Source organism: Acipenser ruthenus, chromosome 7 (genome assembly GCF_902713425.1).
Source record: "Acipenser ruthenus chromosome 7, fAciRut3.2 maternal haplotype, whole genome shotgun sequence".
NCBI classification, from domain to species: domain Eukaryota; kingdom Metazoa; phylum Chordata; class Actinopteri; order Acipenseriformes; family Acipenseridae; genus Acipenser; species Acipenser ruthenus.
The window spans coordinates 38,784,370-38,802,171 of NC_081195.1; the positions used below are offsets into that span (position 1 = coordinate 38,784,370).

General features: G+C 37.5%; 1 protein-coding gene across 1 annotated transcript; it reads left to right on the forward strand.

The window, feature by feature from the left end:
• The first annotated feature begins 1,014 nt into the window (after window positions 1–1,014).
• Window positions 1,015–16,210, forward strand: LOC117415834 (aldo-keto reductase family 1 member D1-like). Its single transcript, XM_034026683.3, has 9 exons — window positions 1,015–1,245; window positions 6,944–7,111; window positions 7,638–7,754; window positions 8,837–8,914; window positions 10,543–10,665; window positions 12,780–12,889; window positions 13,482–13,647; window positions 15,074–15,156; window positions 16,068–16,210. The coding sequence occupies exons 1-9, from the start codon at window positions 1,153–1,155 to the stop codon at window positions 16,108–16,110; spliced, it is 981 nt and encodes a 326-aa protein (XP_033882574.3). The 5' UTR covers window positions 1,015–1,152; the 3' UTR covers window positions 16,111–16,210.
• The last annotated feature ends 1,592 nt before the right edge of the window (window positions 16,211–17,802 follow it).

Below are 17,802 nucleotides of genomic sequence, written 5' to 3' on the forward strand. Positions count from 1 at the left end.
TAGTGTTTATTATCGAAGTAAATAACAATTAGAATTGAAGATAGGAAAATACAAATGGAAATATTCTTTAAGAATGGCATGGCCGAATCCAGTCTGAGCAGTCAGGAATTTAAAATGGAGGAATTCAAGTTAGCTATTAAGGATGGTGATACTGTCACCAATAGCACCATGGAAAGGTAAAGGTCTGGTTTCACACACAGCAAGTAGCTCTGATCTTGGACTGATTGACTGATCAGTGTGTGTGAAACCACAATTATGTACTTTATCTTTTCCTGGCGCTATTGGAGGTATTATCACCATCCTTAATATCTTTTTTTATTTGTATTTCCCTATTCAATAAAATTGTCATTGCTATTTACTTTGATAAAAAAGAAACTATACAGTGCTCCTCCTTTAGAGTTAATAGACCGTGCTGTTTCCGTTCTGCCTTACAACGAGAATACTAGTGTTAGTGTAATGGCATTATGGGGCAAATGGGAGCCATGACTGTACAGACTTATAACCTGTTCCACAGTATAAAAGGTCACCTTATGAAGGGGGGGGGGGCACTGTATTTGCTTATCTTCTGCTTTATTTCTCAGTCTTGAACTTTCTTTTGACCTGAAACTGAGTAATTGTGGTCTGTGAAACCACTTTGTAATGTTTATGAAGAAGTAGGCATTACATTATATATATATTTTTTTAAATGTAATTTGGGGGAAAAAAATGTAAATTATCAAATGCAACATGCAATTGTAACACCAGTAGGGAAAGCAGGAACAACCTTTCGCCACTTTAGTTAGCCATTTTAATCTGATGTTCTTTTACTTAAGCTAATCAAATTGCAGTAACCCATTTTGATTACTGAATATAAATCGTATACTACCAAGGTCAAAACAAAATACCTGATAGCATTAGTCGTTCATTACTTGAAGCAAAACCTGTAAGCTGTCAATAATTGGCTATCCCTCAATAAATATGTGCAATAGATATGAACTTTGCTCCCAGATTCATCCTTGGACCCATCTAACAGTACTGGGAATCAGAAATAAAGCATGCAAATGATAAGCTTCCGATAATTTGCTTTTTAGAACCTCTTTGGTTTAAAGGGTACATTTCCTCAGACACTTGCACATTTTCCATAGAGAGTGTGCAAGCTGCTATCGGAACACCATGAGCCTGACTGCAGAGAGACATTCCGTTCCTTTGAATGATGGGAACACAATGCCTCTTATGGGATTTGGAACCTATGCCGACCCCAGGACAGTAAGAACAGCATTCTCCTTATTTTTTTTTTAACAAAATAGGAATCTATTCTATGACTGTATGTAACTCTGCAGTGTCAGCTAGATTACAGGTAGATGGGGGAGGGGATATCCCAGCTAAATTATGCATTTACAATGTGCTGGAAAATGTAATTTATACAGATAATATTCATGCCCAACGGGTGAAATTCTCAACAGGAAAAGTGCAGGTACTCATGTAAACATAAAAAAATAATTAGATCATTTGAGTGCCAATGAATAAATACTTCTAAAATGTATAGCTATTGGTACGCAATACATTTTTAATAAAAAATAAGGCCTAAACAATAACTGATACAATATAACCAATTCACCAGAAGCTGAAAATACTGAAAGCTTTGTACCCTCTTCATGTATCACTCAGTCATGTACTGTAATATAACACTTAAGTTAAACCTTAAATGATAAGTATTAAGAAATATTACACTATGCAGTAACTGCCGTAAAGGGGGAGTTCAAGATATGCTTAATATACAGGTGATATAAAAAAAAGTGTATACAAAAAAAAAAGTGCTATAAAAAAAGATGATACAAAAAGGTCTATGTCAAACAAAGCACAATGAAGGGCTGAAATACCCCTCTAATGTAACAGGCAGGTAACATTTCTGTTGTTTCTTTTTTTCTTTTACTAAGTTATTACTTATTACAATGATTTATTCTGTGTGCTTATCTTCACGGGAGTAACATTCAAAAACACAGTAATTTCATTTTTAAGAACATAATTCTATATTATTTATCTGTAGAACTGTTTCCAGAATGGACTGACACACATATTTTACTTTTAAATTGATTTTATGTCACATGCCCCAGAAAACAGCTGTATTTTATAAATTCCGTCATATTCATTGTTTTGAAGGTTTAAAAGAAGAAAAAAAACTAAAATATTAAAATCGGGAGACTACATTATACATTTCAAAGTAGTAAACTAACTGGGTCAATTGCAACGAGCACAAAGCTGCGGATGATCCCCAGGAAAGTACTAAACAGCTAGTCCGCAACTTCGTGCGTACTAACTCTGAATGTTCGTTGCAATTGAACCACTATGAACAACCGTCTTTTACTTTCCATCCCAACAGAGAAGTAGTCGCTATCGGGAGGGTACCGACAGCACATTATTTAGATAAAGTTATTGACCAATCATATAAATCCGTAGGCAGACGAGACTGACAAATAACTTCTCATCCTCCTGATCTTGCTGACAAGAACTAACGTAAGTAAGTCATCCATTGCCATTTGTCAATTTCGAGAATATTTTAATGATTGTTTAGTTTTGGTGACAAGACACTTTTTTAATGGAAGACTAGTGGAGTGATTAAGAGTGGATGGAATGCATGCACGCGTTGGATGAAAAGCAGATCAAATAAGTCCCAGTAGTATCGGCTAAAATAAGTACAGGTCAGTACCGGTGTTATGCAGATTTATGTATCCCCATAGAATTCTTTATCCCAGCATGATTCCATGCCTGTGCAGATGCAGTTTTTCAAAGATGGACTTGCGCGATTCCTGTGCCCGAGTCCCGCTGTGTTTTCAAGCACTACCATTGAGGTCTGCTGCAGTTTGCAACAAATATTGAAAACAAGACCGAACTAATTCTGTAGCAAAACAAAACAGCACATTTAACACCACTGATTCTCTACAGTGCGCTCAGCCTCCTGCGTCGCTCAATACACGAAACCCTTGATTAAAAGTAACCTTATGAAACTGTATTTTTCTTTTAAAACACATTTTAATTTTATTACATGCGAATACTGTTCAGAAACATCAAGCGTTCATGTATAGCGATCTTGATCTACGCAGGCGTCAAATCTAAGGGGGGGACAGAATTCTATAGGGATACAGTCAGAAATCTGCGTAACACTAGCCAAATTTCACCACTGACGCCCAAACACATTTCTGCTGCATCTGGTGCAGCGCACTGCCTCACTGTGTATGGACTGTTTTCTCGCCAGCGCATGTGATTGTGTTTTTCTAAGCACTTTTGATCAGTCAAACACCAACAGTGAGGACACTGTTTCTATTGGAATTCAGCCAATAACACAAAAGAAAACACACGTTGTGTCAGTATGTTGATCACGTTGTCATTGCTTTGCTTAGCCCTTTCCGGTCCATTGTCGGACTGGGTCCGACATTGCAATTATTCCTCACAGGTCCTTTGTCGGACTGGGTCCGACATCATTATAGCAACGCAAAAAACGGGTTTCTAGTCGTTTTTTCTCCGGAAAAAGACGAGAAAACCATTCAATTGCCGAATGGGAGCGACAAGAGCCGAGACAAGTCGGAAAAAAAAAAGCGTATCTCATGAATAGTCATACATGGTATCAGGTATCAGATAACGGGGCGGGTCGTAAGTAAACAAGTTGGCTGACTGAATCAGCGCACAGAAAACATGGACATTTGCAGATCTTTTTTGAGATGTTATAGTAATAAAATAATGACTTGGATCGCATTATTGAGGAGTTTGGTAATAAAACGAGTGATCCGGAGATGATCGATCGGTATGTACGACTATTATTATTATTATTATTATTATTATTATTATTATTATTATTATTATTATTTATTTCTTACATAGGTGAACGCTATAGCAAACGAAAGGGTGGGGCGGGGCTGGAGATGCCTAGTGAGTGATTTGTTGATATGCAGGGCCATTTAAACCCGTTTGACTGTGAAAAAAAATACTTTTAAACAGCGCGTCTAATAACTGCGCGTGTGAAAATTAATTAGACCTGACGTGCCTGACGCGCGATTAGTAAATGGACCGCAAAGGGTTAAACCACATTTTTCGAGTTTTTGAAAATGCTTAGAGAAGCACAATCATTCCTGCTGAAAACAGACCAGCATTGAAACTTTTAAAACAGTTTAAACCAGAAATCTATTGGTTTTTTTTTGCACAGCTGTAGGACAGAAAATAAGTAATTTGCATTGGTTATACTACAGTATGTTTGAAAAGTGCGTCTACACCTTTCAATTACAGGTTTGTATTTGTATTTCGACAGTTAGGGTTCTGTATATTGATGTGGGATCTCAACATTGATCTTTAAGGGATACAGGAAGTGAGAATAGGTGAGAAACGCGACTGAGACTTGTAAGCAAGAATAAACCGATGTACTGTCCCTCATACAGTGACTGGTGGATGGTTCTTACTCGGTTTTGAAAAAATGAAAAGTTGGCAACCCTACATTTGCTCATAGTACTCTCCCAATAAAGCCTTTTGAAGCCACTTAACAACAATTAATACACACGCCTTACACAATCTTTTCAAAGCCAAAGGAATTAGTTATGAGAAGCCGTCTCAGAAGAACAACTACCAGTTTGTTCTGTTGGGATGAGTGATGACTGCCAAACATTCCATCTTTAGATTGTAAACAAGATAACGTCTGATTATTGGAATCTGTTGGCTTGATTTCGATAACATTTTCCTGTTAGATAAAAGCAAAAACTGTCAACAACACAATTCCCAGTAAATCTAAGTACAATACACAGCTTTTAGTGCAACAATCTGAATACCTTTCATGCCACTGGACATTTATACTGCATTGGCCTGAATACCACAGGGTCAGGGTTGGGGTCAATTCCTTTTTAAAGTGAATTCCTAATTTCAGTTCCATTTCCCATTCCCTTGTAATCAGTTTCCATTCCAACTCCACCTGGCCTCGTTGGGTGGCTGACCTGTAGAAAGTGGCTGAAGTGCGATAATGAACTATCCAATGCTGCAGTTAAGTGAATACTTCATACCCTCTGAACCAGCAACCAGCATTTATATCACTTATTTTTATGTTTGAAAGCTAGTGACCAGATCTTTTTTTTCATTGTGACATAACACTGCACTGCAAAAACATATTTAGAAACTCACTGTTTCAGGGGGAACACATTTAGGGGTAGATGTACTAAAGTGTTGTGGCTGTCGCAATAGTCGCAAACCAGTTGCAAACGAGTTGGAAGTCGAGGGTGAAATGTACTAAACATGCGCAATGCTATTATCCACTTTTTAGGGAAAGCTTTGCGGTTCAACCTTAGATGAATATGTAATTATGGCATTCTTGCATAAACTTGCAAAAAGGGGGCGGAGATAGTGCAAATGAGGGTTTTCAAATATTATGATGAGATGTACTACAGCTGCCAGCAATTGCGACACTTATAAGTGCATCAATTTGTTAAGAACTTTTGAAAGCATGTATTAAACAGTTGCAATTGTTGCTGGCATTTCCCAGTCCGTTTTTTCTCATGCAAGTTGTGCACAATATATTTTTGAGGTGAACGCCCAAATACCTATTTTTCCCAAAAAGTAGGGTAAACTTACAAGCTTTGAAAACAAATTTCTATGACATTTCTGGTTTCCCCAACATGTTGGGAGCAATAGACTGCACACATATGTCGCTAACCCCTCCAGCTCATTTTGAACATCTGTATTGGAATAGGAAACACACCTATTTTATTAATGTGCAGGTGGTTTGTAATTGTTCACATTTTAGCACTGCACCACTGACTAACTTAAATAAAAACTGAGATAATACATTTGGCTTATAGGCTACTTATGATAATACAAATTATTGGTATAATGCAAAATGTGTTGCTGGTCCCTTGAAATTCATATTAACAAACATTGACTGTCCTCCTTTAAGTATCATAACTTGTCAACGCGGCACCATGATCTATTTTGTGTTAATTGACTAGGCTACTAAGTAGGTCAAGTTAATAATAATAATAATAATAATAATAATAATAATAATAATATTATTATTATTAATAATAATAATAATAATAATAATAATAATAATAATAATAATAATAATTAAAAAAACGCTAAAATCATTTGTTTCAATTTAAAATAATCTTTTATTCGCATTGTACACCAATGTGTACAATGCAGCAGCATGATTTATTTTGTGTTTCCGGTAGCCTACAGGCTAAAGTAAAAAAGGTGTGCTAGGTATTGATTTGATTTTCCTACTGTACTGTATAGGCCTACTGTACATATTTCTATGTTTTACATAATGTAATGTGTAGCCTACCCAAAACACATTAGTGTTATTTCAGCGCAATGATTTATACATTTAAAACACACTGAGCATTATAAATGTACGTGTGCGATTTTATTGTATTTTTTTAAAGCCGACACCACATCATGTCGGACAAACATATCTGGTTTAGCGAAGGGCTACCGTATGATTATGAAAAGCTTTTTGATAGAAACACATTTTTTATTTGGGGGTGAAGCTGGGGGCCCAGCTACAGAATATGATGAGATTAAACTACCTTTCATTATTTATTTGAAAAAAATATCTCACAATGCTAGAGATCTCGCTAAGAGGACACAACAAATATTTAAATTTGTATATTGCGGCTCTCTTTATTAACATATTGGCTTTTCGTAAGTACGACAAAATGTATACTTTGCTAGTTGTTGCAAAAGAAATTCAAACTGCGGTATGTTTGCACTGCCCATCCCAGTACATCTACCCCTTAGTGCTGAAACAGTAACACACGGTATATGGTGATTGTGAACACATAGCATGTGATATAAACAGATTACACTTTTTTTTCTAATCAGAGGGTATAAAGTATTGATTTCACTGTTGCACTGAATTGTATTGTGTGTACTGTAAGAACACCTATATATTGTATTCAATATGCAACTGAAACTGTTTTTTTCTTGGCAGACACCAAAAGGATTGGGCTATGAGTCTGTAAAGGTGGCAATTGATGTTGGATATCGGCATATTGATGGGGCCTTGGTCTATTTTAATGAACACGAGGTTGGACAAGCCATTCGAGAGAAGATCGCTGAAGGAAAAGTGAAACGTGAAGATATCTTCTACTGTGGAAAAGTATTTAACATTTTATTTAGATTTATTGGGTTCAGTTGGGTGTGGAGGGTGGGGGAGTTAGTCCCAAGATGTTGTACCCTTATGCAGATATGAGTTATTTTCCTGACTTATCCTTTTATTCTCACTTGGATGATGAATGTCTGCACTATTTTTCGCTGAACACATATTCACTTTATCCTGTACGTCGTCGATCTGTTAATACATTTTTTGTTGAGTCCTACAGTATGTGCTCAGCCCAAGTGATTACTACTGCAGCAACACTGTACAAAAAGGGTTTTAATGTGGATTTGTGTGGGCAAAGACCTCACTGTGTAGTTTTGATCCACACAAAAAATGTGGTCAACCCGTAAAGGCTTTAACTGCTGATTTGTATAAAGTAATAAGAAACCGCCTACTGTGAGGGGTCCTACTACTAGCAGCAGACAGGCTAATCCTTCTTTTTTCGCTCTTTTTGCCATATATAAGATGTATTGTTTAGAAAGAGGCTTGTAAAATACTGACTTGCCTCTGTTTTGACTTCTTGCAGCTATGGAACACCTTCCACCCACCAGAGCTGGTGAGGCCTTCCCTGGAAAGGACCTTGAAAACCCTGCAGCTGGATTATGTTGACCTCTATGTTGTTGAGCTACCAATGGCCTTTAAGGTAATACAGTATATTTAAACTTAAGAGTATATAGTAAGTGATACCATAAAACGCCTTACTCATTTTGCACTAGTATTAGTTTAATAGGTCTCAGATGTGCAAAGAAATACATGATATAGCAATCATGCATTTTCATTTTAAAACAGACATCTGGTACTACACTAGTTTAAAGATGTTTCAGTTCACTTTCCTTGCCTTCTACGAAATCCGTTACTGCATTACTTCCTCTTGTCATTTCACCCCAGCAGTGTTTTCTGGTTCAGAGTATGTTACTGGCTGAAAGCATGTCAGTCAGTCGGGGAAGCAGTTGATTTGTTACTGAGAGGAAAGAAGCCGGTGAAGGGGTGGGGACGTTCACTCTCCAGGGCTCATATTGATCAAATCTGCGCATATAAAGTGCATGATCTGTTCTCACACACAAAGTGATCCGGATTTATCATTCTGACATTGAGCCTTTGTGCACACAATCAGTGTTAATAAATCTCAATGCTACTACCATTGTAGTACTAGATATGATTTAAAATGAAAATACATGCTGGTTGAAACATGTTTCTTTAAGAACAGCACAGTTGAGGTTTATGTAATTAATGGATGTGCATGTCTGAGAAAATCTATGGAACTATTTTGTTAGTTACAATTAATTGAATTTATATTTTCCTAAAATGCTTTTTCCCAGCAAAAAGAATACCTAAAAACAAATGTACCTTTCTGAATCCTATGTTGTTTCTATTTCAGTGACATATCTTTAAACATAATCCCGGTTGGTTTGATTATTTTTGTCACACATCATGGGTCATAAAACAGCCATCTTTTACTCTGAGAAAATGATTTTTGAATAAGAACATCAAATCAATCAGTATTATGTTTTAAAAGCAATGTTTTTTTCTTGTAAACACAGCAGGAGGTTCTGTTCTTTAAGCATGAATACAATGTATACAAAGCTGTTGTCAGGGACAAAATGACAGGTACCTGAAACCAAGGTATTCTTTCTTACTGTATTTTTTGAGTTTCACAAATGTCTGCGGACCGTTTGTTTCAGGGTTTGTTTCCCTGTTATTGACACATTTAAAACTGTCTTTCAGCCAGGAGACACGTTTTACCCCAAAGATGACAATGGAAAACATATTTTTTACAAAACCGATCTCTGTGCCACCTGGGAGGTAAGATGGACAGACAACAAGAACAAACTTATAAAAAAATCTGTTAGCAAAAGTCTTTTCGTTCTTCACTGTTTTCCTTATAAAAGTTTACCATAGTAAAAACACAACAAAGTGTAAGCATAGTGAAAGCAAAGTAAAGTATAGGCAAGCATTGTAAAACACAGCGAGGTGTGGTAAAGCATATTAAAAAAAACATGGTTAATTATGGTAAATGGGTAGTATAACCATAGGAAAAGCAGTGGTAAACTTTAGTTTTTTCACATTAATTCAAAATATCCAATATTTAAAACACAACATAGTTAAATTGCTACATCCTGGCATTTTGCTGTATGTCATACGGTCAGATTGTAGCTGGTCCATTGGTGTCAATTTTAACAATAACTGAATTGACCAGGAAGCAGCAGCAGCTTTTCATCTATAGAGGTTTTTTTCAATTAACTCAAAAACTGCTAGGGCCAGTACAGAACTAACTTTGTCGCTCCTGGTTTTTGCTCCAACTGTACCCTAAATTAATTAATTTGACCAATTAAGCTTCTAATAAGCACTTAATTGGTCCAATTAAGTAATTTAGGGTACAGTTGGAACAAAAACCAGGAGGGATACTGGCCCTCCAGGACCAGAATTGCCCACCCCTGGTCTATATCAACACATACAGTACACAAAACAAGCACATCCAATAGAATGCAGTATATATTTATAGCCAGCAGATGGCAGTCTGCGCAAGTCTCTCCAAACCTTATTAAAAAGTTGAGTACATGTTTTATAACTAGGCTTGCTACTATTCGATTTTAATTTTTTGCCAAATCGACAATTAATATTGACGTTTATTTTTGAAAGAATGTACTGGGTTTTTTTTTCGATCTTTATTTTTCAATTCAAGCAGAGCATGGGTGAAATCGACTTTTATGCTTTAAAAGAAAACAGACTTTTTATGCCACTGAGAAACGTCTAATTTAGAGAAACCCTTTTACAATATTTTACATGTAACAAAACAAAACATTAGAGAGTTGAACAGAACTAACTTGCACTTATTCCGAGTTCCGCCCCTCTCCTTAAGCACAGCTGGACTCACTGGAGGCAAGGCAGACTGGCCCGCTTCGTCCTGCCGCGGAGACTTCTGCCGTCGATCAGGGTATTCTGCACAATACTCATTAAGTGTTTTCCTCTTGCGCCCCATTTTCATATCAAATTAGTAACTGTCACCGTATATACCTATAATAGCAAACTCTTACCTACACCTTAACCCGCTAATTTCAAAGTAAGCGCTTTGAATAACAGCCTATAGCTGGCAAATGAAAGTGCACAGTCGGTCTGATAATTGACAGTCATTTAAATGAATGATTTCTTAAATTGTTATTTTTGCTAAGAAAAAAAAAAATCGAGTGGTTTTACTGACGTTTATCCTATATAAATTTATTTCAGTCAAACTCATATTTTTGGGGAATTTGACGTTTAATGAGCTTTACCGATTACAATCGAAAAGTAGCAAGCCTAGTTATAACTCCCTGAAGTGTGATCTATAAACAATATATGCCATTCTTATTCCCATGTCTATACTAATACGTACAGTTACTGTTCATTTAGTTTCTTGTTCATTGATTGTTGGATCAATTTATTCATTATACTAGGCAATGGAAGCATGTAAAGACGCAGGCCTGACAAAGTCTATCGGGGTGTCGAACTTTAACCGCAGGCAGCTGGAACTGATCCTGAACAAGCCAGGCCTGAAACACAGGCCCGTCTCCAACCAGGTACAGCGCTGTACTAACTGTCTTTGAAAAGCTTGGTTCCAGTCGCCCTCACTTTGTTGAAGCAAAACAGTAAATGCCCGAAATAAACATGATTTATTTCAGACATTTACCGGTAAATCTCAAGAATAGCCAAGTGCCTTTGATTAATGACTGAATGCTTTTGCGCATTGTAAGGCTTCGGGAGTCCTGTGTAACTCCAAGTGCCACAGAATTCTACCATGCTACAATATGTAAGTAAATATATCTATACAGTGCTTGTGTTTGCTTGTAGCGTGTAATGCAATATGTTTTTTAAACTGTCTTGGACTCTCATTCTGTCAACATTCCCACCCACCCGTGGAAACACCCTGGATCTACTCATCCCCAGGGGTCTTGATATCTCTCTCTCTGACCATTTCTTAATCACTGCCAATATTAATCTTCGTGCACTTTCAGCTACTACTGATACTGTTATTTCCTTCCGTCCCAAAAATCAGCTAAATCCTACAGTGCTATCAGATTGTGTCTCTTCTTCCCCTCAGACTGGTACTCTCCCGTCTTCATTTGATGATGCGGTGTCCCCCTACAACGTCACCCTTACTCAGATCATTGACACAGTTGCCCCGCTTACAACCACAATAGTGAAGTAACATTGCAACTGTCCATGGTATACCCTCGACCCTTGACTGCTTAAGTCGGCCTGTCGCAAATCTGAGCGCAAATGGAGGTCGTCTGGACTAACAGTTCACAGACAGATTTGGATCGATCAACTCAGTAGCTACAGACGTGCGCTTGCTGCTGCCAGGGTGAAGTACTTCTCTGAAATCATATCCATGGGACATGGTAAACCAAATATTCTCTTCAAAACCATTGACCAAATCCTGCATTCAGCCATCACCAAATCCACCTCCCATTCACCCTCCTCTCTTACCTGCTATTTCTCCTCTTTCTTTCAGAACAAAATTGACACCATTTATTCTATGCTCTCCTGCCACAAACCCAGTATCGTAGTGGACCACCTTGACTGTCCTCCGATTGCCCCTCCTGCTCTCTCTTCCATCTCACCATTATTGTTGTCTCCAGCCTACTGCTGAAATCAACTAAAGCCACATGCCCCCTGGACCCCTGGCCAACACATCTCGTCCATCTGTGTTTTTCTGACTTTGCTCCTTCCATTATGCACACTCTCAACCTGTCCCTGGTTTCATGCCTGGTTCCTGCTGCCCTTAAGACTGCCAGAGTAACACCAGTGCTCAAAAAAATCCACCCTTGACCCGGCTGTCTTATCCACATGTCTTATGACACATCTCACAGATAACAATCTGCTTGAATCTCTGCAGTCTGGCTTCCGGCCACATCACAGTACTGAAACTGCTCTGCTCCGGATTGTGAATGATCTCCTGCTCAATGCTGATGCTTTTGCTCCCTCTGTCCTTGTCCTCCTTGACCTAACTGCTGCTTTTGATACCATAGATCATAGCATTCTTCTTGACTGCCTTCAGAAGTATGCTGGGATCTCTGGAACCTGTCTCTCCTGGCTGTCCTCTTACTTATCTGGACGCATACAGTCTGTTTTCTATGATGGAAGCAGTGTTCACGTAAACCCGGTCACGTGCGGTGTCCCCCAAGGATCTGTTCTCAGGCCTGTTCTCTTCAACATCTACATGCTTCCCTTGGGTCACCTTATCTGCCAACATAGCCTCATGTTTCACTCCTATGCAGATGACACCCACCTCTACTTAAAACTAGACTCTGGATGTCCCTCTGCCACAGTCCGGCTCTCAGCTCTCATCCAAGACATCGAGGCCTGGATGTCTACCAATTTTCTTCAGCTCAACACCAACAAATCTGAACTTCTAGTAGGATCAAATTCTCAACTCAAGAATCTCAATATTGCTGCCTTGAACCTCGGAAACTGTCTGCTGCTGCCTTCCCCCACTGTACGAATCCGTGGTGTACTTCTGGATAGTAACCTCTCCTTTGATGCCCAAATCTTTTCTGGTCAAATCCTCCTTCTACCACCTCCGAAACATCTGGTAAAACTTAAGATTGACCAGATTCTGACCTTTACCGTAACATAAATACTAAATTTGAATTCATATTTCTGTAATGTATGACTTTTTTTCTTTATACAGATTGAATGCCACCCATACTTCACCCAGCCCAAGCTTCTAGAATACTGCAGACAGAAAGAGATTGTGGTCATAGGCTATAGTCCTTTGGGCACTTCCAGAGATGAGTCCTGGTATGCTATATAATGCTGCAGTGCCACGCAAGCATGTCTTTATCTCCTCTACTTGTTCAATATCCTCTTATCTGTGTTATCTGTCATTCACTATTGTGTTATGCAGGTGTACTTTTCACCCCTCTAACTTAGATTTTGTATATAAAGTTTTTTGTTTACTAACTTACTGTTGGCCCAGTTATAGAGGGGGAATAAATAACAGTTGCACAAGCCTTCATTTCTGAAACCACCTCACTTTTCATGAGAAGCCCTCGTGATTGACAAAAAGATAATTGTGCAAAACCTGCTGGGACTGTGTTTCCTCATGGTGCTACAGCGGACCCTACTGGTCAGGTTCATGGTGAGCTTAAGCAGACACCTGCATCGCTGGCCTTTGTCACCCAGAGGCCAGTAGCTCACTGATATCCGCTCTTGAAAATCAGGGGTAATCAGTGACCACCAAACCCACTCATATTTAACTTTTAATAGGGCTAAATTAATGGAAAGGACTTTTGGTCTGGTCTGTCTGGGATTATAGGCATAGACTTGGCAATAAAAGAATAAACTCTGACAGATAACCTTTTCTCTGTTTTATTTTATTTGTAATCACCAGGGTAAACTTAACCTGCCCACCTTTGTTAAAAGATGATCTGCTTATTTCCATTGGAAAGAAGTATAAAAAGACAGCAGCTCAGATTGCCCTCCGTTTCAATGTTCAGCGTGGAGTTGCCGTCATTCCAAAAAGTTTCAACCCTGATCGCATAAAGGAAAACTTCCAGGTTAGTACTGTTTTGCGCTAAGTTTGGTTCGCTTTTTACATGGAGAAGATGTCAATTCTGTTATCTTACAGGAAGTTGCTGTTGTGATGTTTAAAAATGATTACATACAGAATTCTCCGGTATCCTTTATGGTTCTGTGGCCTGTGCAGTCAGCTTTATCAGAAAGTATAACAACCTTCTTAACACTTACCCTAGTATTATGTTTTCATTATGCTGTCCCTATGTCTTTAAAAAAAAAATAACAAAACAAACGATAACTTTGATAAAGATAAGTGATGTTTTTTGGTATTTCATGCAGTGTAAGAATTAATTGCACAGTTATCAAAATAAAAAATGAAAACACGAAAATATGAAAGAAAACACAAACACAGGACACTTAAATTACAATGGAGTTATTTACTGAATGTGTATAGACACACACACAGTCTGGAAAGGTGCATGTTTGATCCCTGTTTCACACTGCTAGTTTGCCAACCTAGCCAGGGAGTCACAAGGGGAAATTGACTCACTTTAGACTCTCATTTTGCATGAGACTGTCCAATGTAAAGAGAAAACTGCTGGAATATGACCTGGAGGGAACTGGTCTCTCACTGGTGCCTCTTAACCAGAGGAGGTGAACCCTCGTGAAGGTAGTCCACTATTTGACCTGGGAGAAAATATATGTGAACAAAAACAAAGCATCCAATGAGAAGTGAAATCACTTTTTTAAAATGTACTTCATAAAAGTAATAAGCAAAAGGTTTTGAGCAGACCTAGTACATGCAATGTACATATATAAGCATTGTCAGACCCTACCCATCAGTATCAGGATGTATCCTACACACTGTACTCCATGCACTGACATTTTACAAAGACGTGCAATACCTTCTAGCATCACACTTCTTAAGATAATGATCCCAAACAATTATCAATTATGAAAACAATGTGGAAAGCAATGAACAGCAGGGTGTTCTCCAAAACATGGTCTGGCTGGCAGTCCCCTGGTTTATCATCAAGTGAGCTGCTCTTATCAATGACATTGTACTAAACAAATCTAGCTTGATTTTTAACTTGTATATTATTAATAAAGCAGTAGATATAATATATTTATAGGACTACGAGGGGCTGTTCACTTCTGCTCGTGCCGATGTTACCCACATACACAGATGTTCATCGTCCTATAACCCTATATTAAAACAGCAATATGGTAACAATTTAGATATCAGACTTTTTGTTTTGTATTTATTGTGCTAGCTAATTGACATGCATGATGCATCTGTCTGGACTGACGTGTGTGCCACTCTAGAACTACAGTACAGTTCATAGCTTTTACATGGGTACTCGATGTCTCCACCTGCTTGTAGACCCCTGACGTGCAACACTATGTACAGATTTCAAACTCAAAGAGACCCTCCACTGTTAACAATAAGTGATTTTACTTTTGTAGATCTTTGACTTCTCATTGACTGAAGATGAGTTGAAAGCAATTGAAGGGCTGAACAGAAATATACGTTTCGTTGAGCTTAAAATGTAAGTGGATTACAGTTGAAATGGAAAAGTACCTAAGTGCAATGTTTTAACATTGGGGTGGAAACTTCCAGCTTGTCTCAGGTTCTGAATGCAATTGAGTTCTGCTGGATTAAGTTGAAGAAGTCACTGAACAGTTGAAACATGGCTGGAGAGAAGCATGGCAAAAGATAATGTGTTCAGATTGTCTTAGAACAGCTGAGATAGTTATAGTAGGCCATACAAAATTATAAAAAATATGTATTGTGGTTGAATGTTATTTCTATATTTATGTATCTGGTTCACCATGGACAACTACATTGACTGATTGATTGATTTATTAACTGAAATCAAACTTAAAGTGATTGTAGCTTACAAAATCATTCTATTAATCTTACCTCTAGTGCACTTCCATTTGTTATATGTCTAAAATGTGCAGTTTTGAAAGAAACATGTTATAAGGTTTAATAAATCTGTTTGCATCCCATGCTTTCAGATAAGGTTGTACTTTCAGTGTCATTTCACCCATCCCATCAATGGTTCCATTACTGTCATTACCAATCAGCTGCTTCCCATATTGACAGATATGCTTTTAGTCATTAACATGGTTTAACATATAAATACATGTTAACTACCATTTTCTTTCAAATCTACACATTTAAGACGTTTCAATGGAAAAATGCACAACAGCTAAGAGTTATGGAATTCTTTGTTCGCTACAACCATTTGAATCCAGTCATCGACTGGACTTCATACAGATAACAGCTTTAGTAGTACAGTGGTATTATAGCAGCATTAGTACCTTAGAAGTACCAAGTAGTACCTTTTTGTAAAGGTTGTTTTTAAGTATAATCACTGTAATATTTTATATTATGTGTTAGCTGTTTTTAGCAGACAGGGTGCCAGTGTGTCATTTTCTTCCTGGTTTTGTGCAGGTGGGATGACCATCCAGAATATCCATTCCATGATGAATACTAGCCTTCAGGCTTCTCCGACAATCTGGTGAAAATGAGATTAAGATGTCATTGTCATTCTGTATAACAGGAGTGGATTCAATAAAAAAAATAATAAAACGGTGCATGTATTCCTGTGTTATTTCCCTGTTGAGTCAAACCCAGCTGTCTTGGACATAAGAGGACTTAGGAGAACATCCACCCAAAACAACACTGAATTGGCAAAAGTGTGAAACCTGGTGTTTATACAGCCCTGAAAGTAATTTTAGCTAACAAATTATGTCCATAAAATGTATCTGTCATGCATATTCATTATATAAGTCTCAAATTTGTAGTTTTGAAAGAAACATGTTATAGCAATTAGCAAACATGTTTTTTCATTATAAAACATGATATCTGGTACTACATTAGGTTAAAGAAATCTGTTTACAATCCATGCTTTTAGCCTGTCTTACACTTCCTGGGTCAGTTAACCTGGAGAGTGAAATTGTTACTTTGCGGTAACCGGCGTCTTCCAGTAATAAATTGTTCGGTAACTGGCATTTATTTCTTTCTTTCTTTCTTTCTTTCTTTCTTTCTTTCTTTCTTTCTTTCTTATTAGCTTTTTGGAATGTTTAATAGTAAACCTGAAGCCTGAAATGGCCCTGGTCAGTTTCAATAGATGACATCATCCTGGAACCAAATGAGTGTGTGTGCGTACAGCATTTGTTTGTGAAGTGTAAGCTTTGATACTGTTGTTTTGGTAAAGTTATTCTAATTAACAAAATAAGTGACATGGTGGGGGGGTTTGTGTATAATATTTCACTAATAAAATGCTAATAAAATAAGGTGGTCCAACACTCTAACCGCAGCTCTATGCAAGAAATACTAAAATTCCATTTAAAACATACTTTGAAAAAACATTCTTGAAGTAACTTATTAAAACAAAATGTCTGTCACCAGAGGAGTTTGGTTGGTTGGGAGTCTACTGTATTAGCTCACCTATTGTCCAACCTTAAAATAATGTTGATACAGTAGCAAGTTTCATGACAACTGGATAAGTGGTTCTCCAGATATATGTATACAAGTGTGACAGACAGAGACAGAATCTAATCTGCTATTCTCAATAACCTCTGCCAAATGATGCTATTACCAAGGAGAACCATTTATCCAATTAATAATCAAGTACTGTATAAAGAATAAGATTAAATTTTTTTATTTTTTTTTTAAATCCTGAGTTGTTTTATTGAATTTGTTTTTGTTTTTTTACTGGCTTCTGGTGATTATTTCATAGAAGCATGCCCACAGATCATGATTTCATCCAAATGCATCATTTTTATCACGTAATATTGTGATAGCATGAAAATGGTAGGAAGGTTGTAACATGGCACTGATGTACTGAGAAACTGGCTTCTATTATGGCAATTGAATCAGGGGTATCTAAAGATAGACAGGATTTAGTATGGGAAATCAGACTTCTGTATAATGAGTTATTTTATAAAGGAATTGGTGTGAGTTTTATGAGGGTTCCTGCACATATAGGAATAAGGGGAAATGAAAGAGCAGATTTAATGGCAAAAATTGCAATACACATGAACATTTCAGTGGGTAGGACTGAGGTACACAGTATTGTCAAGAGGAAGGTTTTGATAAAATGGCAAGAACAGTGGAACAGTGATGAAAAATTGAGGCGTAGTTTTAGCATTTGTCCAATGGTTGACAAGAAGTTACACAGTAG